This window comes from Abramis brama (genome assembly GCF_963993115.1).
Source record: "Abramis brama genome assembly, chromosome: 4".
Lineage (NCBI taxonomy): Eukaryota > Metazoa > Chordata > Actinopteri > Cypriniformes > Leuciscidae > Abramis > Abramis brama.
In genome coordinates this window covers 16,302,203-16,325,547 of record NC_139966.1, presented here as the reverse complement: position 1 = coordinate 16,325,547, position 23,345 = coordinate 16,302,203, and the positions used below count along the sequence as shown (strand labels likewise).

At 43.2% G+C, this 23,345-nt stretch overlaps 1 protein-coding gene across 1 annotated transcript; it reads left to right on the top strand.

Moving 5' to 3' along the window:
• Nucleotides 1–6,117: 6,117 nt before the first annotated feature.
• Nucleotides 6,118–10,623, top strand: LOC311082075 (uncharacterized protein; the record flags this gene model as incomplete). Its single annotated transcript, XM_084112819.1, has 11 exons — nt 6,118–6,253; nt 6,689–6,907; nt 7,014–7,249; nt 8,000–8,198; nt 8,384–8,581; nt 8,669–8,755; nt 8,956–9,209; nt 9,314–9,442; nt 9,843–9,983; nt 10,170–10,284; nt 10,403–10,623. The coding sequence occupies 11 exons, from the start codon at nt 6,118–6,120 to the stop codon at nt 10,621–10,623; spliced, it is 1,935 nt and encodes a 644-aa protein (XP_083968945.1).
• Nucleotides 10,624–23,345: the final 12,722 nt, after the last annotated feature.

The following is a 23,345-nucleotide window of genomic DNA, read 5'->3' as shown; positions in this document are numbered from 1 at the left end:
TGTTGTTTAGAGTTGGTTGGGCCAATCCATGTACCCCAGGGGGGTAGCACCTGGTTTCAGGAGATATCGTAAACAGATATCAGCCAGAGAGGAGAAACAGGATTTCCCTAAGTTCTCAATCTTTTTCATTAAACCAATGACTGCAATGAAATTACAGTCCGTAAAGATATGGTTTTATTATCGTACTACGGAGCTCAGCCCATGACGTGAGAAAAATGTACCGGTATATAATGGCGGCCATGAATTAGAACACGTTCCCACGAATTGATGTTGATTAAACTAACACCAGGCAACAGATTAGTAATTTGTGGTTATGAATAAACGAGTCGTCGAATGAATCTTATCATTCTGTATAGCCCACATTAATGAGTACGGCTCCTTATTGTAACTATCTTAACTATGGTATGTGTGGTAAATTCACAATTACTTACCACAGATTCTTAACTATGATATTTTATGTCAAATGACCCAATACTATTGTAACTATGGTTCTTTTCAAAAGTATGGGCTCTGGGGTCATTTAAAACCTAGAAATATGAGGGATATTTTAAAATTGTGATTATTTTTTGTTTAAAAAAATCAGATTACATATAATTATTTATTCTTTTACAAATTATTCATTTTTTAAAACGTTTGAGCAGTTTTGCATTAAATTGTCTGCAGTAGTTCTCTATAAATTTATTTGAAAAAGCCATTAGTCTTGAAGGTGTTCTCAGAGATTTATTGTCAAAAGGTGTTGAAACCCTGGTTAAACTATTACAGAAGTTATTTATAATGGGCTAACCATCACAACTCCCAACTTTTACAACTCCCCCAGAGTTAAACTGTTGAGTTTTACCATTTTCGAATCCCTTCAGCCGAACTCCGGGTCTGGCGGTACCACTTTTAGCATAGCGCCTGAAAATTGTCCCCAGCTCAGTAGACTATTAGGTTGACTATTTTCAGGCGCTGCGTCATAACATGGACCCATGGTACGGCAGCAAAGTTTCTTGATTATTACGCAGGAATGAGAGTATAGTTCCTAGCCATATCAGCCTAGAAAATCGCAACTTTACATTTTCCGTCGGTCTTAGTACACGATGTAACTACAGAAGAGTCAAGTTTTAAATAGGAAAAATATCGAAACTCTTTGGTCATTTTTTTGAGAGAGATGCTAATGGTCATATGATGATTCAATGATCTATGCTAAGCTATGCTAAAAGTGGTACTGCCAGACCCAGAGATCGGCTAAATGGATTCGAAAACGGCAAAACTCAACTGTTTAACTCTGGGGGAGTTGTAAAATGAGCCTATTTCCAAAAAAAGTGGAGTATCCCTTTAACACATTTTATTTGTTTACCCTTTTTTTCAGGTCGTGGAGTGTTTGCATTGCCTCCTTTTAATAAAGGAGATTTTGTAGTTGAATAAGGGGGGAAATGATTGCTTTAATCGAATCTGAACGCAGAAGAGAGGTCAATCAAAATACTGTGTTTATGTTTGACTTCATCTGGCAAAACAAGAAGTGGTGGTAGGTTTTTAAAATAGTTAAATAATTTTTAAATTTACATATAAAAAAAAAATTATTTGTGATCATGTCCTAATTTGTTTCTTGTTATGGGCTGGGTTTCCCGATAACGTTGTCTCTTAGCGCACTACGAAGACTCTTAAGGTATAACTTTACTGAAGGCATACCATAGGAAGCTGCTTAAGATATACCTTCTTACGTGCGACGTTACCCGGTGCTGTTCGTGGCGATAGTGCTGAATTGGCTGATATCGACAGCTCGAGAATCAATTATTCTCTTGTGCAGCCCTGTTTATGTGAGAATGTGGTGTTCTTTATAAACACACCTGCAAACTTGTCGCTTTTCGCCGACAATCGCCGTTTTCTTGGTCAATTGGGTCATTTACGTGAATTGCGTAGAACCGGAGAGTTTTTTTTGGGGGGGGGGGGGGGGTACTGTTACTCACAGTAACATGCCATGCAGGCTAGAATTGCGAAACATTATTGGATAATTCTTATAATTGACATTTCTCTGGGCCAATCGGAATCTTAGCACTTGCGTCAGAATCTTGAAGCACACAGCGTCAACTGAGCTCGCCATTGGATGAGATGCCTGGCTACCGTGCGAGTCTAATGGAAACTCACGCATGAATTTTCCTGCACTGAACTTGTTTTAGCGCCCGCCAAAGTGAGTTTTTGTCCCGCCAAAGTCTTATTTGATCGGTGAGTAATGTAGATGAACTGCTGCACTTGTGACAGGGCGCATGTTTAACTGAAAGAACGAGCAGAGAGAGAGAGAGCCGGTCGGAGACTTCACCGTCTCCAAACTAAGCGCTGTCTTGCTCTCTCTCCCTCGCACATATTAATCAAAATAAATCGACACGTGGTAAAAGGTCGGAAGACCAAAAGTTTCATGTGGAGCATTCGGAGATTTTTTTTCCTGAATTACTGCTGGGTGTGAATTGTGCTAAATAAGTTGCCTTATCTTCTCTGAAAAGCGTTCCAGACATTCAGCTGACATAAAACAACACTTTAATTAAACAAAAAAAACTATCCAGTGATGAAATGTTTTCTGTGTTGACACAAATCTTGGATGTCCATGTCCTAACTGCTGGGATAATCACACAACGCGCACGACACGTCCAATTCGCGAACTAATGACTCATTTGAACCGATTCATTTTAATGAATGGTTAAAACAACCGATCTTTCCAACAGTGAACTCAGGAGACGTCTGAATCGGTGTATAACTAATCAGTAACACTTTACAATAAGGTTCTATTTATTACATAAATTACATAAAAAGTTCAGTTTGCTTACTCAAGCTTAAGCTTTAAAATAAAAAAAATAAAAAATTGAAAAGCATATGACTACGTTTTTCCACACAGTGCTATCAAGAATCGATAAGAGAATCGTTAAAGAATCGGATCGATAATCAGAATCGTCAGTGACATTATTATTGATAAAATCTTATCAATTCCCATCCCTATGTGAAGACAGTAAAATTATAATCAAACATTAAAGAACATACATGTTTTTAAATAGGTTATTTTTTTTAGAGTTAAAAGATTAAAACATTTTGCTAACATGAGGTCTTATTGTGTCACTGTCAGTCTTTTTACATCAGTGCAAAACTAGGGTATGCAGATTAAGACCACTATTCATCAGCATGCATTGATTAATCCCATGGCATGTAGCAAAAAAAAAAAAAAGGTGTGACCAAATCATATTGCAACTTCCCCTGAGAAAGTTGGTAGCACCATTGCAACCAGTGGAAAAGTTAGTCTGGAGCCCTGGTGTTAATCTCTTGTTGCATGGGATGCACCGCATACCTGGTAAACAGTAATTTCGAACAACATAGGGCTATTTAGATAAACATTCTGGCGAGCGTGTTGTCTTAGGCTAATACACCAACAGCAAATTTCTGTATAATAAAGCGCTCAGAAATGTGTAATTTGCATATTAAAATCACAAAAAAATCGAGCTGGGGGCACATGTCCCCCCCCCCCAACCCCTAAAACTTCAGAATTATATTCGTATAGACCTGCAACAGTGATAAGGTAAAGCTAAGAGTGGTCCAGACCAACCTTCCGAACGTATGACTTACAGAAGGTATACTTAACTAAGAACGTTTCGGGAAACACATACTAACGATAAGGTACAGCTTAAGGTGTAACTTAAGAATGATGTAGCGTTAAGAAGGTTTCGGGAAACCCAGCCATGGTTTGTTAGGCTAAACCTTCAAATAAATTTCATGTTTTTTTGTTTTGTTTTTTCAAGCATTGATGCAGCTTATGAGAATACCACTCTTGGCCGGCTAGTTAGACTGTCTATCCATCTCTGTCTATCAGTCTGACTGTCTATCCATCTCTCTGTCAGTCTGACTGTCTATCTATCTCTATCAGTCTGACTGTCTATCCATCTCTCTCTATCAGTCTGTCTAAACGTCTCTCTATCAGTCTGTCCGTCTATCAGTCTGTCTGTCTGTCTGTCTGTCCATCTCTCTGTCAATCTGTCCATTTCTCGATTAGTCTATCTATCCATCTGTCTATCAGTCTGACAGTCTATCCATCTCTCTATTTCTCTATTAGTCTATCTATCCATCTGTCTATCAGTCTGACAGTCTATCCATCTGTCTATCAGTCTGACAGTCTATCCATCTCTCTATCAGTCTGTCTATCTATTATATGTGGTCTTGACTCTTACACACTGTTTCTAGTGTAATGTACTTTGTGGGGACCTGTATTGTCTCAGGAATGCCATATAAACCCTCTGTAATTAAAAAACACACACTTTCTGCAGGTTTAGCATAATGGGGACCTTGTCTGATGAGTAATCAATTATAATTCATTTTTTTTAACCTCTTATTATAGGCTACATGCAAGGATGATGAAAACATGATGACAATAAAGAACTGCTCTGGGGATTCTGTTACAACTGCTGGCATTTCACGACGTACAGTTGAGGTACATGTATTAACTGTGGCATTTTAGTAAGGATGATGTAAAGTAAGCCCGTCATTGCTGGTAAATAAATCCTGACATGATGATCAGGACCCTAAAGTGGAGTTGTCTTATGTTAGCTACTTGTCAAATACGACCATGATTTGTTTTTGAAATTGTTTTAATATATTTTATTGTGCTTCAAACAAGTCTTCAATAAGTTGCCCTAAACTGTTAGGACAGTTTTTCACTTTTTTTTTTCTTTTTCTTAACAGCCTTTAGTTGATTACTCAGTCAGTGAAGATGACATTTTGTGTCCTAAAATTATGACATCTTATAAACAGGTATTTATTTTTCATTGCTACTACCATTTCTTTTTAATTGCCTCATACTTCAAAAGAACTTTTTTTTTGTAAAACTGCATAATATTGTATTTTTATTTTTCATTATATGATAAACATAGTCCTATAAGCATATATTTTCCTAGTTTATTTGAAGGCTTGCCATTCTGAAGTTTGTCTGATTCGTCTTTCTTAGATGAAACCTGCAACTCATGAGGACTCCGATATTTTTTACTCTGAAAATTCCAGTGTAGATGACAGTACAGACATTCAAGATGACATCAGACCGAAACATACACCATTTGCAATGAGTGAACAACATTCCACTTGTGCCACAACATTCATGATTCAGATGTTTTTGATTCGAGCGAAGATGAGTTATCTGAAGTCAGTGAGGAAGAGTACATCCCTGACACATCAGAAGAGAGTAGGGCATTAGATAGTAGCACAAGCCTTACTCTTTTACCTAAAGGTAAAGGAAAGCTCCAGACTTTGCCAGTCCAGTGCAGTTCAGCTGAGAACAGAAGTACAAACTACAATCCTCAAAGCAGCTGTGACTTAGGGAGCTTCCAGAGCCATGGTGCAGCCTCAGTTCCTGACAGCACAAGTTCAGTGATTATCCTAGCTATCATTAAAAAGAGGGATGGACTGAGAATGTATAGCAAGACACAACATTGCTTTTTTTGTGACAGTGCTTTTATGAAAACTGCTAGACACCTAGAGTGCAAGCATAGCAATGAAGTAGAGGTAGCAAAGGCTCTAAGTCATCCAAAGGGCTCCAAAGTATGGAAGCATATGTGTAGCAAAATTCAATTTGCAATGCAATATGCAAAATGGCAATACAATATGCAAAATGACAATGCAATATTCAAAATGACAATGCAATATTCAAAATGGAAATGTAATTCTGTATTTAAATTTACATTTTCCATCAACTCCATGCATGCAAAATTTGGTGCAGAATGAAATTGAAAATTAAATTATATTATTTACATTTGCCATTTTCAACAGTAGTCTTAAATTGTAAAGTGCATACTATTTTAATGCTTTATAAGTAGCAAAATGAAAATGAAAATGTATAACCAAATTGATTTGATATGTGAAACGTGTCCAAGCACAAACAGTAGCAAAATTATCATTAAAATGTTATTTGTCCTAAATGCATTTAGACTAACAGTTAGGACACGTACGATTGCATTTGCATCATGACGCCGTGGGATATTTGTAGCAAAATTCAAAGCGGCTTTGAAAATGCATTCCGAGCTGACCACGCCCACCCTACGTCACTCATTGCGTCAAGGCGGGGCTTACTTTGCGTTGTCATGGGTATTTTGACAATTGGCGGTTAGGAACATGGCGAAGTCTGTTCCACAGCTTCTACGAGAAGCTGCCCAAGCACTGGAGCGGCAAACTGCAAATGTTGGCCCTTCAGAAAACCCATCGTCTGGTCTGAGCACGACGCCTCCGGATCGAAGTGGCGGGACACGGGGTAAGTTGGCAGATAAAGACCAAGGCAACAGTTTGACCTAGGGTTGCCAACTTTCACTCGGGTCTGGCGAGGTGGGTTGTTACTGACGACGATCACATTCGTTAAAAATCGTCTGTATGAGAAATGCTCGTTTTTGACAAAACAATGGGATGACGGCTTTAGCCACGGTCACACTACACTTTGAGCAGGCGTAGCTTACTTAACAACAACAAAAAAATAAATATTCAACCCAAAAAGTACAAATATTTAAAGCTTCACTTTACTGCAAAAACTTTATTATTATTTTAATTCAGTTAAAGGTTGCGTTGTGATCGGTATTGGTCACGACATACAAATTCGCAGGTCAGAGTTTACCATACAGTTTGCAGACCAGACACTGACTGTGTAATTGAATTTACAAACTAGTGTTCATATTCTATGATCATTTTCTTGCAGCAGAGGTTTTAAGATTGTTTGCACCATATTCAAATCCACGAGGCCGTGTGCCGAGACGTCCCAGCACTGCTGGACCTTCAGCAAAGAAATCTAAAAGTGTTTCCTACACCCATCGTTTTTTTTGCCTGTCCAAGAGAAAGGAATGTGAGGTTCCAAGTCTATTAGTGAAAAACAAATTAGAGAGGGCAGGAATAGGAGAGAAGAGGATCACCATTCCAGGTCAGTTATTTTTTTCTCTCTTTCTAAGGGTTTGCTTAAATCATGCTTACATTAATGTATTATCCACCTGAATTAAACTTGTATTTTTATTTTATCTTTGTTTTAGACAAATACTGCACTCCTCAGGAGTTTTCAGACCATCTCTTTCAGCATTTCCCTATGTTGAAGGACTGTGGCGGTTTCCAGCTGTTGCGATCCAGAGGATCAACACGTTCCAAAAAATTAGAGACAATACCCTGTCCAGATGATGGGTATTCCCCTGAGTACCTCTTAAGTGAGTCTGTCATGGTTGGGCAGGCTCTCATATATATCCGGCCACTCCAGAAAGATATAGATCTGCAGGTAGGTAGGAAAAGGTTAAAATCTCTGGTTAGTAATAATAATGTGGTTGTTTAGACAGTTTAAACCACTAAAACTAAGTAATACACTAGTTTTAAATAAAGTGATTTAGGAAATTCCTAAATTAATATTTCTTTGTATAAGCTAACCCTACTATCTATCTGCTAATGTGACTTTTTATGTTCTTACAATGATTCAGACTCTTGAGAGTGACCAGCCTATATCCTCTGGACCACTGACAGAATGCTTGTACTGCAATGAGAAGTATAGCCTGTCAGAAATACAAGACCATGTTGATGTTTGTGAAAAGTAGGTAACTTAAAAAAAATGGTGTGTGGTGGTGGTGTTTATCACTCAACAATGTAGATACATAGATTTATTTTTTTATGTAAAATTATTTTAAATTAATGTGGGCAGATATCCCACCTATTTGTCTGTCTCTCACTTACTCGCCAAAATTCTCGGCATTTGTATATTATTTGCACCAGGGAGCCACTGTTAATTTATGGGAGACTTCCGCAACTTCTGTGAGAGGTGGGATATCTGTGTGGGACTCTAAATCTCTTCATACAGATTTAACATTTTTTGCTTGACCTTTTTTTCATAAATTGCGGTGATGCCTGTCTGCAATAATTCATTAATTTATATGTTTCGTAACTTAAGTCAGGTACAAAACATTTGATGGTACTGTGGGAGGGTTTAATACAGCTGCAAAGAGAGTGATGTTGAATTTTATATCTTTCACTAATCTAGCTGCTGTACTGTCGTTATGGTTATATCAGGTTTCATGAGTCAGGCGAAGTGATATCAGATAGAACTGGCAATACAAGACAGGAAGAAATGGCAGCAACCATGTCAGAGGATTATGCTGAAAGGGAGGAAAGGGCCTCAACATCACTCAATACTGTTTTCTCAGCCAGTGCCAGCACATCTGCAGAGCCTGCCACTGAAGGTGTCCCTATCATATTGACCATACCACTGAGCACACCTTTCTCTGTATTACCTTTTTTAGCATACATTATAATTTTTTTTTCATACTACAAAACAACAGGACATCAATCAGGGATGTTAATTATATCAGTTAATCATATATTTTTTTATATCAAGAATTGTTATCAGTAATCTGTGTTTTCATAGAGTGGAAGATTGAACCGGATCTTGAATCAGCTGCCCGGATGTATCGAAGACAGATCTTAAAGAATGCAGATGACAAACCAGACCTAGTTGTTACACTAGATCTGCACAGCTGTGAAAAGGATCGTGAACGAGAAATGTTAGCTTTTTATAAACGTCCAAATGTTGATTGGACAAGTCCATTAACGGTAAAACTTAAAGGTATGTATTTATTAGTGCAAAGTGGCTCTGCTTGTTTGCATTAGTACTTTGAGATTACATACAATTTAATAATCCTCAATTAAACAGGTGATGCTGCATTAGGGGACGGAGTTAAACGGCACTTTTTCACATTGATAATGGAAAAGCTCCACCATGGATTTGAACTTGACATTGGTGAGTTATAATTGTAAACATTTTGAAATGTTGTGCACTTTCCTTCACCTCCACTTTTAGTCACTATTAGAAATACAGACATACTGGATATAATACATTTAAACTTTTTTTTAGTAGATTTAATAGTTATGTGCATATAATAGGAAGAGATGATAAAGTATGTTCATCTGAGTGCATTATACCTGTTATACATTTTTCAGATAACCGTGGCAAAACGCTGTTCTTCAATGGCGAAGATGATCACAAGGTTCCTTCAACATCTAGAGCACTCTTGGATGGTGGTCTGTTCAGAGTTGTGGGACGAATGATAGGACATACATTTATTAATGAAGGTCCACTCTACTCAGGACTTAGTCCAGCTTTCTTCCCCCTTTTAAGTGGCGTTAAGGATGATACTCCAGTTTTGGAATTGAAGGACTGTCCTGATATGGATGTGATTGAAGTTGTGTCCCTTGTATGTATATATTTATTTTATATATATATATATATATATGTATATGTATGTATATGAGTATACATTTAAAGTCCTACCTTTTTCACACTTTGTGTAAATCTTAGCTGGAAAGCCAGAATGAACTGAATCAAAATGAAATAGACAATATAAACAACCTGGCCATCAACTGGGACTTGCCAGCAATGAGCAACAGCAACAGGTGGTGGTTGGCAGAAACCATTCTCCACCACGGGGTATGTATGTCTTATCATATAAAGGTGAAAGTATGTTAATTGCAGTTGGGTATGTAGTTTATCTTTTTAGTTTAACTCTACATAAGCCTCTTTACATAACCATTAAGTTAGGATAAAAGCTTAGATCTTTCGTTAAGGCTTGCATACCACCGGTTTCACAGACATGGCTTAACCCTAGTACTAGACTAAATGTAAATCTGAGCTGTTTCAACTGAAAGAAACTTGCACTGACTGACCTTTAAACATGTCAGTGCCTTTGTTTTGTCTTAAGATGCACACAAGTAATGTTTTTTTTTCTAAGGCAAGTTTATAAAAATTACTTAAATGTCCTTTTTAAACCATGTCTATGAAACTGGGCCATAGTGTTTATAATTTTTTATGGTTTGTGGATCATTTCTAGGTTATTGGTCGACGTGAAAAACAGATCGCTCAGCTGCGGAGAGGACTCAAAGATACGGGTGTTTTGAGAATGATAAAAGAACGACCCAGTTTAACTGCAGTACTGTTTCCTAGATCTTCAACACTGCTGATGGAACCAGAAGTAATTGGTCTATTTTACTTAGAAGAACAGACTGTATGGAAGCTGTTGCACTAAATCAATTATTAAATTTTCTGTATCTAATCATACAGTGGGTTGTTTCTAATAAAACACTTAAGTCAGTGGATGAAATACATTGTTGCAAATCCATAATAAGGCTTGTATTCAGTGCTGCTATCTTTGTATTAGATGATACTTAGGAGAGTCATCTGGCCAGAACCTGACAGTGATGAAGATGAAGACCCTTCGAACCTGGAGCAATCTTGTGTTGTTACGGCTTTCTTGCGTGAATATATTCAAACAGGTAAAATGTGCTATTGTAAATGTTAGATTTTAAAAACATAAAATTAATGTGCATTTGAAATTTAGTTGCAGATGTAGGAATTATGCTATAAAATATTATTTTACCCAAACTGATGCAGGATCATCTGCTGAACTGTGCGAGTTGCTGAAATTTTGGACTGGCTGGGCTGTTCTCCCTCAACACCTGTATGTCGAAGTATCACCTGACCTATCACTCCCAGTGGCTTCAACCTGCCTCACAACACTGAAACTTCCTTTAAGATGCAAAACCTTTATTGCATTTACACAAGCAATGAGAGCAGCGGTTTCATCCACAAGATTTGGCTTTGGCCTTATCTGAGTTGTAATATTTAAGTGTTCATGTGGAGAACTGCATTTTCAAGAAAAATTTTAAATTTTATGTTCATTGTCTTTAGTATTTTTCGCATTTCTTGCTTAAAAAAAATGCATGTTCTTGACAGGAAGTTTTAAAGAGCTCTTATTGCAGTGATGGAAAGTTAACCTTATGAGTTAAGTGAAAAACAAATTAATTACAAATGTTAAAACTACTTGTTTCACTCACTTTTTTTATTTTGTTTATCGTCATACATTGTCATTCATGTTCTTAAGAAATTTTGTAGTTCAGGTATTTGTTAAAATAAAATAACAAAGGAAGAGCTGCTTGTGGTGTCCATGCATGTTCAATGTCTAAAAATCTCTGTCAATTGGGCTACTGTGCTCATGTAGGCATCGATTGCCTCGTTTAGTGGCATTTCCCGGTTCGGAAGACCTGCCAATTCCTCTGCAGTGAGATCTCGTGGTAACTCTACATCTGGGATTGAAATGCTGTCTGCGTCTTCCACGGCATGTGGTCCATCCCAGTCAACACCATAGTCATCATCAACCTTGCAAAATACAATGACAGATGCTTTTAAATTATCTACCAAAACACCCAGTAAATATTACAAGCATTTGTTGCATATACTTTTTGTTCTGATGTAGGTATGAGTGAGGATATTTTATAACTTTTGTTAACAATTCTTTAAAATATCCTGAACAGCTCTGGGGCACCACTGACTTCCATAATGTTTGTTTCCATTACGTCAGTGGTGCCCCAGAGCTTTTTGATTACACACATTCTTTAACGTATCTTCCTTTTGAGTCCAGTAGAACAAAGAAATAACTTGAGAGTGAGTAAATGATGAAAGAATCATTTAAAATGTGCAAACATACAGCTTCCAGATCATCAGCAGCCTCTCTGTTTTGCAGCCAGAGTTGGTATGGAGAGCAACCATTCTCCGTTCTCAGCCTGTGCAAGTTCCATGCTTCTTTAAAAGTGTTAAGCTGACGTTGTAACTGGGGCAAAAATGCCCAATGCAGAGCAAAGAGGTGGATCTCATCATCAGGATTCAACAGTCCAGTCACTTCCAAATGGAAAAACAACATGTGGAACAAATCGAGAACTTGTGTGTAAACATCTGTCACAGTGTCTGGTTGTGTTTCCCCGGGTATCCACTAGATGTCCTCCTTTTCCCCACGGTGTCATCCACAGGACTACATGTCCCACTATCCCTGTCTGCGTGATTACACCCAGGTGTTGGTATTTTTAATCACCCAGCTGTCTCTCGTTGTTCCCTCGTTGTTCTTGTATTTAATGCCCTGTTCGTCTCATGTTCTGTGTGGATCGTTGTTTTATGTCACCTTGCTTGTGTTCCCGTGTTTCTTGCCTGTAGCCTGTTTATTGTTTGGTATTGCCTGTCTGGACTTTGAACCCTGCCTGTTTTGACTATGATTTTGGATTGCCCTATATAATAAACTCATCACTGCACTTTGGATCCGCTTTGCCCTCTTCCTTGTGCGATCCGTGACAGAACGATCCACCACCACTAGGATCCAAGCAGGATGAGTGGCCGCCGCAATTTCCCCGCTGCCAGAGGAGAGGAGAGGAGATGGCCAGCACCATCAGACAGTAAGCCAGAGCCCAGAATGAACATTTTTGACTGCTTTGCGCTGTGGGCTCGGAGGACGGACGAAAGATTTTTCATCAAAACCCGATTCCCAGCCCACAGCAAGCTTCGGGTCGGACCACGCCCCCCGTCATGACAAGTCCTTCGAGGGGACCAAACTGGCTAAATTCCGCGGGACTCGTGGAGGTCGCAGAGGAGGCGGAGGGGGTCGGGAGGAAGTTCAGTCCCATCACCCGTTCTGGCCGCCCGTTGATCCAGAGGTCCCTCCGCCGTGGGCTCCACCCAGTCCAGAGCCGTCCACTCGCCATCAGAGACGGCGGAGGAGGAGGAAACCTCTCGGCCTCGACCACGGGTCCAAGACCGTGCCCGTACAGCCTGCTGTCACCCCGGAGCCAGTGTCTGTTCCTGAGCCGGAGCCAGTGTCTGTTCCTGAGCCGGAGCCAGTGTCTGTTCCTGAGCCGGAGCCAGTGTCTGTTCCTGAGCCGGAGCCAGTGTCTGTTCCTGAGCCGGAGCCAGTGTCTGTTCCTGAGCCGGAGCCAGTGTCTGTTCCTGAGCCGGAGCCAGTGTCTGTTCCTGAGCCGGAGCCAGTGTCTGTTCCTGAGCCGGAGCCAGTGTCTGTGTCTGTTCCAGTTCCTGAGCCGGAGCCAGTGTCTGTGTCTGTTCCAGTTCCTGAGCCGGAGCCAGTGTCTGTGTCTGTGTCTGTTCCAGTTCCTGAGCCGGAGCCAGTGTCTGTGTCTGTGTCTGTGTCTGTTCCAGTTCCTGAGCCGGAGCCAGTGTCTGTGTCTGTTCCAGTTCCTGAGCCGGAGCCAGTGTCTGAGTCTGTTCCAGTTCCTGAGCCTGTGTCTGTTTCTGTGTCTGTTTCTGAGCCCTCAGTGACCGCGACACTGGCCATTATGACCACAGCCATGTGGTGTGTGTGGGCTACGCACACACTTGGACCGGTGGTGTCTGTTCCTGAACCGGTGGTGCCAGTTCCCGAGCCGGTGGTGCTAGTTCCAGTGCCCGAGCCGGTGGTGTCTGTTCCAGTGCCCGAGCCGGTGGTGCCAGTTCCAGTGCCCGAGCCGGTGGTGCCAGTTCCAGTGCCCGAGCCGGTGGTGGGAGTTCCAGTGCCCGAGCCGGTGGTGCGAGTTCCTGTGCCCGAGCCGGAGCCGTCTGTTCCTGAGCCCTCAGTGACCGCGACACTGGCCATTATGGCCACAGGCATGTGGTGTGTGTGGGCTACACACACACTTGGACCGGTGGTGTCTGTTCCTGGGCCGGTGGTGTCTGTTCCTGGGCCGGTGGTGTCTGTTCCTGAACCGGTGGTGCCAGTTCCCGAGCCGGTGGTGGGAGTTCCAGTGCCCGAGCCGGTGGTGCGAGTTCCTGGGCCGGTGGTGTCTGTTCCTGGGCCGGTGGTGTCTGTTCCTGAACCGGTGGTGCCAGTTCCCGAGCCGGTGGTGCCAGTTACAGTGCCCGAGCCGGTGGTGCCAGTTCCAGTGCCCGAGCCGGTGGTGCCAGTGCCTGAGTCGGCAGTGCCAGTTCCAGTGCCTGAGTCGGCGGTGCCAGTTCCAGTGCCTGAGTCGGCGGTGCCAGTTCCAGTGCCTGAGTCGGCGGTGCCAGTTCCAGTGCCTGAGTCGGCGGTGCCAGTTCCAGTGCCTGAGTCGGCGGTGCCAGTTCCAGTGCCTGAGTCGGCGGTGCCAGTTCCAGTGCCTGAGTCGGCGGTGCCAGTTCCAGTGCCTGAGTCGGCGGTGCCAGTTCCAGTGCCTGAGTCGGCGGTGCCAGTTCCAGTGCCTGAGTCGGCGGTGCCAGTTCCAGTGCCTGAGCCATTGGTGTCTGTTCCAGTTCCTGCGCCGTGGCCACCCGAGGGGTCTTCACCGCCCTGGCCGCCCGAGGGGTCTTCACCGCCCTGGCCGCCCGAGGGGTCGTCTCCGCCCAGGCCGCCCGAGGGGTCGTCTCCGCCCAGGCCGCCCGAGGGGTCGTCTCCGCCCAGGCCGCCCGAGGGGTCGTCGCCGCCCTGGCCGCCCGAGGGGTCGTCGCCGCCCTGGCCGCCCGAGGGGTCGTCGCCGCCCGAGGGGTCGTCGCCGCCCTGGCCGCCCGAGGGGTCGTCGCCGCCCTGGCCGCCCGAGGGGTCGTCGCCGCCCTGGCCGCCCGAGGGGTCGTCGCCGCCCTGGCCGCCCGAGGGGTCGTCGCCGCCCTGGCCGCCCGAGGGGTCGTCGCCGCCCTGGCCGCCCGAGGGGTCGTCGCCGCCCTGGCCGCCCGAGGGGTCGTCGCCGCCCTGGCCGCCCGAGGGGTCGTCTCCTCTGTCCAAGCCACCCGTTGAACTGTCGTCTCCGCCCTGGTCGGCCGTTGGACTGTCTGTGTTGCCCTGGTCCCATAGTTATCTGCTACCCCCTGTGTCTGTTTCCCTTCACGGACCTGGCCCTCCATCCCTCCCCCTGATCCTCCACCGTGCCACCTCCCTCCTGATCTCTTGTTTTGTTCCATGTCTTGTCTTGTAGTGTCTGGGAGCCACTCCGTAGGAGGGGGGTTATGTCACAGTGTCTGGTTGTGTTTCCCCGGGTATCCACTAGATGTCCTCCTTTTCCCCACGGTGTCATCCACAGGACTACATGTCCCACTATCCCTGTCTGCGTGATTACACCCAGGTGTTGGTATTTTTAATCACCCAGCTGTCTCTCGTTGTTCCCTCGTTGTTCTTGTATTTAATGCCCTGTTCGTCTCATGTTCTGTGTGGATCGTTGTTTTATGTCACCTCGCTTGTGTTCCCGTGTTTCTTGCCTGTAGCCTGTTTATTGTTTGGTATTGCCTGTCTGGACTTTGAACCCTGCCTGTTTTGACTATGATTTTGGATTGCCCTATATAATAAACTCATCACTGCACTTTGGATCCGCTTTGCCCTCTTCCTTGTGCGATCCGTGACAACATCTCGCCAGGGACGTTCAATTCTAAAAAAAACAAAACAAATAGAACAGAACAAGTATCAACATCAAATATTAAGGCTAAAAATAATAAAAAATAAAAAGGTGAGAATGAGGGGTGGGCGATATGACTATATATACACTAATGTGTGTGTGTATATATATGTATGTATATATATATCACATTATAGTTATTTTAACTTTAAGTAAGGTTTTTGTAATAGCAAAATTTTAATGCCATAGAAATTCCAGAGTTCTTGTCACAAATTAATCTATATTTATACTTTTCTTCAGATTCTAGTTCTTATTTAATGGATACTAGTAATTATTAGATACCACTGAGCTGCGTTGACATGGGTCATTCATCATATCTCAGCAAACATGTCAAGTCACCATAAATATAGAAATGCATGAGTATTATTTCAAACCATAAAAGTAATTTTTCATTTACCTCTGATTATGCACGCTTCTTCCAGTGATGTGAGAGTTGCGGTTTTCTCCACGGTGCTGTATCATAACATGGGCCACCTCAATGTTTTCTCCACCTTTATCTGAACGAACACGAGAGGGCAAGCCAAACTGGCTAACAGCACGAAGGAAGGCATCAAGCACAGTGGTCGCATTATTGTTAGTAGCAGCATTCAGATACACTATAAGACGACTAAATCCATCGATACCTCCATGAATCACAAATCGCCAGCTAAAAATTACAAGAAAGGTACATCAGAGTTTGACCACATTCTGACTAGCAAACTTCCATGTCTTTATCCCCCCCCCACCCCCCCCCCCCCACCCCACCCCCCCCCCCCTCCCCCCCATCCCCCCCATCAACATTACCGTATTAATTTATGATTTCCATCAATATGCCACATGCAGTTCGGAGCAGGAACTGAGTACTGTCTGCGATGAAGTGTCCGATTAGCCAGTGCTCGGAGTCGAGTTCCCTCTGGATCCACTCTTTGTAGTGAATCACGAACCCTAACAACTTCAGATAATGAGATGTTATTACACTTCTTGTAATGTTACATTACATTAAAGTAAATTTAAGTAAAATCTACGTCTACTTGATGTGAAGTATATATATTCATACATATATATACATATATACATACAATTTTCAAAAAGACTTATCAATAAAAATTAATGACTAATGGCTGACATACCTTCCATAACTCAATTTACACTTTTCATAAGAATAAATCCTCCAAAGTTTTTTATATTTGCTATTTTTTATAAAATGCATGAACATTTATTACACTATACTTTGTATTATAGTACCCTTGCATATTGCGGTAGCCCTCCAGAAACAGGGTTAGTGATCCCTGGCATAGTGGCTATGCCGGTCTGCCATAGGTCCAACACATAAGTATAAACAAGCCTGCCAGTATGTAACAAAAACAAACTTACACTGAATCAAATGCCCACTTGCTTGGAGGAAAGCTCTCATCATACGGTATCCACACTGTGGGTGTTCCCTTTGAATTTCCAACACCAAACGGTCCAGCTCTGTATCGTTAATGCCAGAGTACAACTCTGATACTCTGTGGAACAGGTGGATAATTGTGTGGTAAGTGGCATTAGATGTATCAGATATTTGTGAGATGAACAAAACAAAACAAAACAATACAATAGAAGCCCAATTGAAATCATCACAGAAATTCTAATGGTTTCCATTAAAATGCCATTATTAACCATTAACTTTTTCATGTAAAACCATTACAAAATTCCTTTTTGTAGTGTGTTTTGGGCTTTTTTCCAATAGGATTTAACACCAATAAAATCCATCACATACCAGTATACACCATTAAAACCAATGCAATTCCCATTGTTCTCTATTGTGTTTTAGGCAGGGATCTATTGGGGTTTTTTTGTTGTTGTTTTTTCCAAGCAGGGAAACATGCCTCTGAATTTCCAAGTGAAATTTATATCAGATTATTCAAGTCAGCCTATGTGTTTCTATGATGCTTCAAAAAAAGAGGGCATTCATGACCTAATGTTTAGAGTCAGGGCGTTTAATGTTACGTTCTATGAAACCATAAAAAAAAAAAAAAAAAAAAAAAACATTTATGTTGATGTTTACCTTAGTCCACATTGTTGCATTCGTCGATGTACCGTCCAGCGACTAACTCCATACAAGGCCGCGATGTCTTTAACTTTAAGACCATACATAAGATACCCCTCTATGGCCTCGTCAGGGATCTCCACGGCCGGTCTTCCCATTCCCCTTGACAGAGACGAAGATAATCGATCTTCCACCACTCTCAAGGGTTCAGCAGCCAAACGAGTGTCGAGGCCTGTTAAGGCCGACAATTCTGCAAGATGCTCCAATATTGATCTTGTCCTGTCACCTACATACGCGTTAAACTCTTCTGAAACATTATTTCTGTGTTCACGCTCCACTTCATCTGCCAATGCATTCAACGATCTTATCAGATCTCCGGCCGCCATGTTTCAAACGATCTAAACGTAACACGCTTCCGCCAATCACCGCCTTGACGCAATGAGTGACGTAGGGTGGGCGTGGTCAGCTCGGAATGCATTTTCAAAGCCGCTTTGAATTTTGCTACAAATATCCCACGGCGTCATGATGCAAATGCAATCGTACGTGTCCTAACTGTTAGTCTAAATGCATTTAGGACAAATAACATTTTAATGATAATTTTGCTACTGTTTGTGCTTGGACACGTCTCACATATCAAATCAATTTGGTTATACATTTTCATTTTCATTTTGCTACTTATAAAGCATTAAAATAGTATGCACTTTACAATTTAAGACTACTGTTGAAAATGGCAAATGTAAATAATATAATTTAATTTTCAATTTCATTCTGCACCAAATTTTGCATGCATGGAGTTGATGGAAAATGTAAATTTAAATACAAAATTACATTTCCATTTTGAATATTGCATTGTCATTTTGAATATTGCATTGTCATTTTGCATATTGTATTGCCATTTTGCATATTGCATTGCAAATTGAATTTTGCTACACATATGCTTCCATACCAAAGAAAGGCGAATGCAGCTTGAGTATCTACGCAACAAAGGTAACTTTGCTTACAATGCTACTGTTATTAATACAGGCTCAGGACAGATGATTCCACGGAAACTGCCTAAAAAGAATTTGGATGGGGAAAAATGTATGCATTGCATTTACTGCCAAGGACTCTTCTTAAAGAAAACCCTGTGGCGACATGTGAAAGTTTCCAATTCAAGCCTTCTGATGTGAAACCCAAACCTGGAAAAACCTGTGTGCAGGCTCTTTGTAGCTTTGCACAGCCTCCCCCACCAGGAGTAACTCATGGTGTTTGGAAGTGTCACAGTGTCTGGTTTGTGTATTCCTGGGTAACCACTAGAGGTCCTCTTCCCCCACGGGGACATCCACTCATAACTACATTTCCCATCATCCCGTTCTGTCACTCATTGATTCATTGCACACAGCTGTCTCCCGTCACCTTGTTAGTATCTGTGTGTATATATACCTGTTTGTTTCAGTGTTTGTCATGGAGTCCTTGTTTTATGTCAACGCACTTCCAGAGGTCTGTTTGTTCCCTGTTCTTGTTTTGTTTCTTGGATTGCTTTTATGGTTTTGACCCTTGCCTGGTCTGGATACGATTGTGGATTACCCAATAAATATTACTGCACTTGGATCTGTCTTTCTCGTGTGTGTGTCGTGACAGAAGGACTCCGTCACAAGAAAGATCCAGCAGTATGGGTTCCCGTATCCATCCTCCCACTACGAAGAGGGAGAGTAGACAGCAGAGGCAAGAACTGTCATCCGGTGAGTCAGAACCTCGGATGATGCTGTTTGAGTGCTTCACGCTGTGGGCTAGGAAGACTGAGGAGACCATGGCGATCAACTCCACTGAGCCCCCTTCCAGCAGCACAGCAAATGCCTGGTCAGTCAACACCCCCCTCCGTGAACAATCTTTTGAGGGAACCCATCTGGTCAGGTTTCGTGGGACCCGTGGAGGCCGCAGGGGACGAGGTGGTCGAGATGAATCCCGACACCATTCTCCACTCTGGCCCCTCTTCGACCCTGGGCCGGTGATGTCCAGCCCAGAGCTCCTTCCGCTGTTGATTCCGTTCAGCCCCGAACCTGCACCTCATCATCGAAAATGGCAGAGGAGGAGGAAGACTTCCTGCCTCCCTAGTGACCTTGGGACCGTCCCCGAGCAGCCCGCTGTCGTCCTGGAGGCCGTGCCCGAACAGCCCACTGTTGTCCCGGAGGCCGTGCCCGAGCAGCCCGCTGTCATCCCGGAGGCCATGCCCGAGCAGCCCGCTGTCATCCCGGAGGCCGTCTCTGAACAGTCCACTGTCGCCCCCGAACAGCCCGCTGTCATCCCGGAGGCCGTCCCCAAACAGCCCGCTGTCATCCCGGAGGCCGTGCCCGTGCAGCCCGCTGTCGTCCCGGAGGCCGTCCCCGAACGGCCCGCTGTCATCCCGGAGGCCATGCCCGAGCAACCCGCTGTCGTCCCGGAGGTCGTCCCAGACCTGCCCACCATCAATCCTGCCACGTCCAAGAGGGCTGTCTTCCTTTTTTATGCTATGATTGTTCTGTGTGCGTGGAGGAAGCACATGAGCTCTGCCGATTCAGAGACTGTTTACGTCACGTCTGCCGCTCCAGTGTCCCCGGACAAGATGTCTGCCGAGTCTGTGTATCCGGACAAGGTGGCCGCCGCCGAGCCAGTTTCTCCGGACAAGATGGCCACCGCTGAGCTGGTGTCTGTTCCTGAGCCTCCGCCATGGCCGCCTGAGGGAAAGTCTCCGCCCTGGCCACCTGATGGACTGACGTTTCTGCCCTGGCCTTCTGCACAGCCTGCTTCGCCCTGGCCATCCGAGGATAAGTCTCCACCCTGGCCGCCCAATCGACTGTCGTCTCCGCCCTGGCCGCCCGATGGGTAGTCTGTTTCGCCCTTCCCGCCCAATGGGTCGTCTGCTTCACCCTGCCCGCCCGATGGGTTGTCTGCTTCGCCCTGGCCGCCCGATGGACTGTCTGCTTTACCCTGCCCACCCGATGGGTCGTCTGCTTCTCCCTGGCCGCCCGATGGACAGTCTGTTTCCCCTTCATGGACCTGGCCCCCCATCCCTCCCCCTGATCCTCCACCGTTCCACCTGCCTCCTGGACTCTTGTTTTTTGTGTGTGTGTCTTGGAGCATTTGGTAGAGGGGGGGGTTATGTCACAGTGTTTGGTTTGTGTATTCCTGGGTAACCACTACAGGTCCTCTTCCCCCACGGTGTCATCCACTCATAACTACATTTCCCATCATCCTGTTCTGTCACTCATTGATTCATTGCACACAGCTGTCTCCCATCACCTTGTTAGTATCTATGTGTATATATACCTGTTTGTTTCAGTGTTTGTCATGGAGTCCTTGTTTTATGTCAATGCACTTCCAGAGATCTGTTTGTTCCCTGTTCTTGTTTTGGTTCTTGTTTCTTGGATTGCTTTTATGGTTTTGACCCTTGCCTGGACTGGATACGATTGTGGATTACCCAATAAATATTACTGCATTTGATCTGTCTTTCTCGTGTGTGTGTCGTGACAGGAAGGTGTTAAATGCTATGAACCATGACCATGTGGCACATGAAGCTAGAAATGACTGGTGCATTTTAGAGCTGGGAAAGCATCTTTACAACAAGTATGGATCAAGAGTTAAAATGCATGAATATATGCGTCAAAAGATGAGAGAGCTTGGAAGACTCCTCATATGTACTAGAGAGGTAACACCCCTTACATCTATTAAAGAGCTCATCCATCCCACAAACTTCATACATGCCATTAATGCAGTTAAAAGCACAGCTGTATACATTGAAGAGACCAATGTATATGAAAAGGCTAGTGTTGCTGTGAAACTTGGACATAGTCTGAACAAAATCGCAATGCTTATTGAGAGCCATTCTACAATCAATGGAGACAAAGCAAGTGCAAATTTTCCGAACAGCTTCCAACAGCTGTATCAAACCCGATAGCCCGAGTACATTTCTTCAACAGCCCGGCGAACAATGGAGGAAGCCAAGTGGAACTGCCGACATTTGCTCCCGTTCACTGAAGATGTCAAACGTCTCCATGTGCATCTTAAAGCTACACTGTGTGATTTTTACCCCCATCTAGCGGTGAAATTGTATATGACTACCCAGTGAATATTAGTTTCTGTTCCTCTCAATTCCGAGGGCGTTTTAACTCCTACGGTGGCCGTATTATTCCAAGATTAACATGGCTTCCAGTTATCGACTTCGTCCATGACAATAATAAACAATACGTCTAAAATGAATAAAACTACAGGACAGATGTCAGGAGGTAAACGGAATCGGCTATCCCAGCATAATCAGATTAGGCTAACGTTACAATGTGTACAAAGTAAAAGCAATTAAAAATAACTAAAATTTACAGTGTCCTTTTTTTTATATAGCTTAAAAAATTGCGCCTTTAAAACTATTCATCACCTGTGATCCGTCGCAGCACAGATTTATGTTACAAGGTAAACAATACTTTTTCACCATTGACGCGAGGATGAAGTTATACTAGAGGTCGTTCTGGCGTTATGCACAACCATGCTATGGTTAGACAAGCAACTATAAAACTTCGAATTTACACAAATGAATTACAACAGGCTGAATTACCTGTCGAGAAGAAAGCAGGCAACCTCGGCGTCCGTTTTAAAATCTTTTCTCCTCATGAGCTCTTTCCATCTGGGAAAAGTTACTCCAATATTGACTATGGTCTTGCTGATTTGTCTGTCGCATTGACGTTTTAATTCTCTCTTTCAAATGTGAGTACACACACACACACAATCTTTCAAATCTGCCGGCGCTCGCGAGTAATCTCCCCCACGCATTCGTCACGGTGTCACTGAGTGAAAAACGCAAAAGGCGAAGCTTGAATTTACAGGCATGTCCCTCTTTGGCTAATGTAGTTTCAAGATGGAGGGGCAACATGGCGACCTGCATTCGAACCCCTCACCCGTATGTACTTTCAATGGCAGTGTTATGTGGTGGTGCTTTAAATTGTTGAATGTTAATTGTTCTATCTGAGATCGCAGGTGCAGTCATGAATGACGTCATGGGAAACCCCGTATTTAAGCCGGTCCGGAATTGAGGCTGGGCTCTCTCGGTTCTCTCTGCTCTCGCGACGCTCGCTGCTCTAGCTGCCTCCACCCTTCTGATCAGTGACAGCTGGGGTTTCTTGCCTCATGGCGAGTAGTCCACGATCTTCGCCTCGACTGTTCCAGATCATGGACTGAGTTGTTTTTGTTATTTTCAAGCCAGGTAGTGGGTATTTTCTTTGATCACTTTTATTATTTAGTTAACACAGCGTAGGAAAGCAGTGGCCCGGAAGACTCACTCTGTTTGTTGTTTTCTTCGGGAGCAGATAAGATCTTGCCTACAGAGTTAGATAGTCAGGTTTTCTGTTTTCCTTTTGCTGCCCTACCTGTGCTATTAGTTTGATTTATTGTTTATTGTTGGTGCGCTCTCTCATATGTTTCATTAAAAGAAACGATTTACACCTTGAAACCTCACCCAATCGTCTGTGATTCTTAATATGTACGGTCCTTGTCTTACATGTGTTTTAACGAGCCAAATTAGACAAAGGGCCGTAACAGGCAGATTATAAACTTAAGAGAATACTTTATTACTTGAAAGAAGTAAATATAAATTAATGAGCACATATATTTTTGAAAGAACTAAGAGTTTTTTGCTAAGAATCAACTAAAAAAGTTACACAGTGTAGCTTTAATGAGCAAGAGAAAGTGTACCGCAAACTCTTGTCAACACAGCCATCATCTCAGAATTGGTCAAAATTGGCAAAGGTTATATTAACTCAGGTTATGCTTTTCAATCGTAGGCGGGAAGGGGAAGTGTCACAAATGCCTTTGTCCGCATACACCTCCAGCAACCAAACAGAAGCTCATCCGGATATTAGCATGGCCCTCACAGAGTTGGAAAATAAACTGTGTCAATACTTCAAGCGTATAGAGATCAGAGGCAAAAGAGGCAGAAAAGTTCCAGTGCTTGGTACTCCTTCAATGCAAGAGTCGATCAGCCTGCTAATTAAAAACCGGAGCAAGTGTGGAGTACTGAATGAGAACCCTTTTCTCTTTGCACGTCCTTCTGCAATGACCTTTTTCAGAGGCTCTGACTGCATCTGTGAATTTGCAGGTGCATGCAGTGCTAAGGATCCTCAAACTCTATCTTCCACCAAGTTGAGGAAACAGA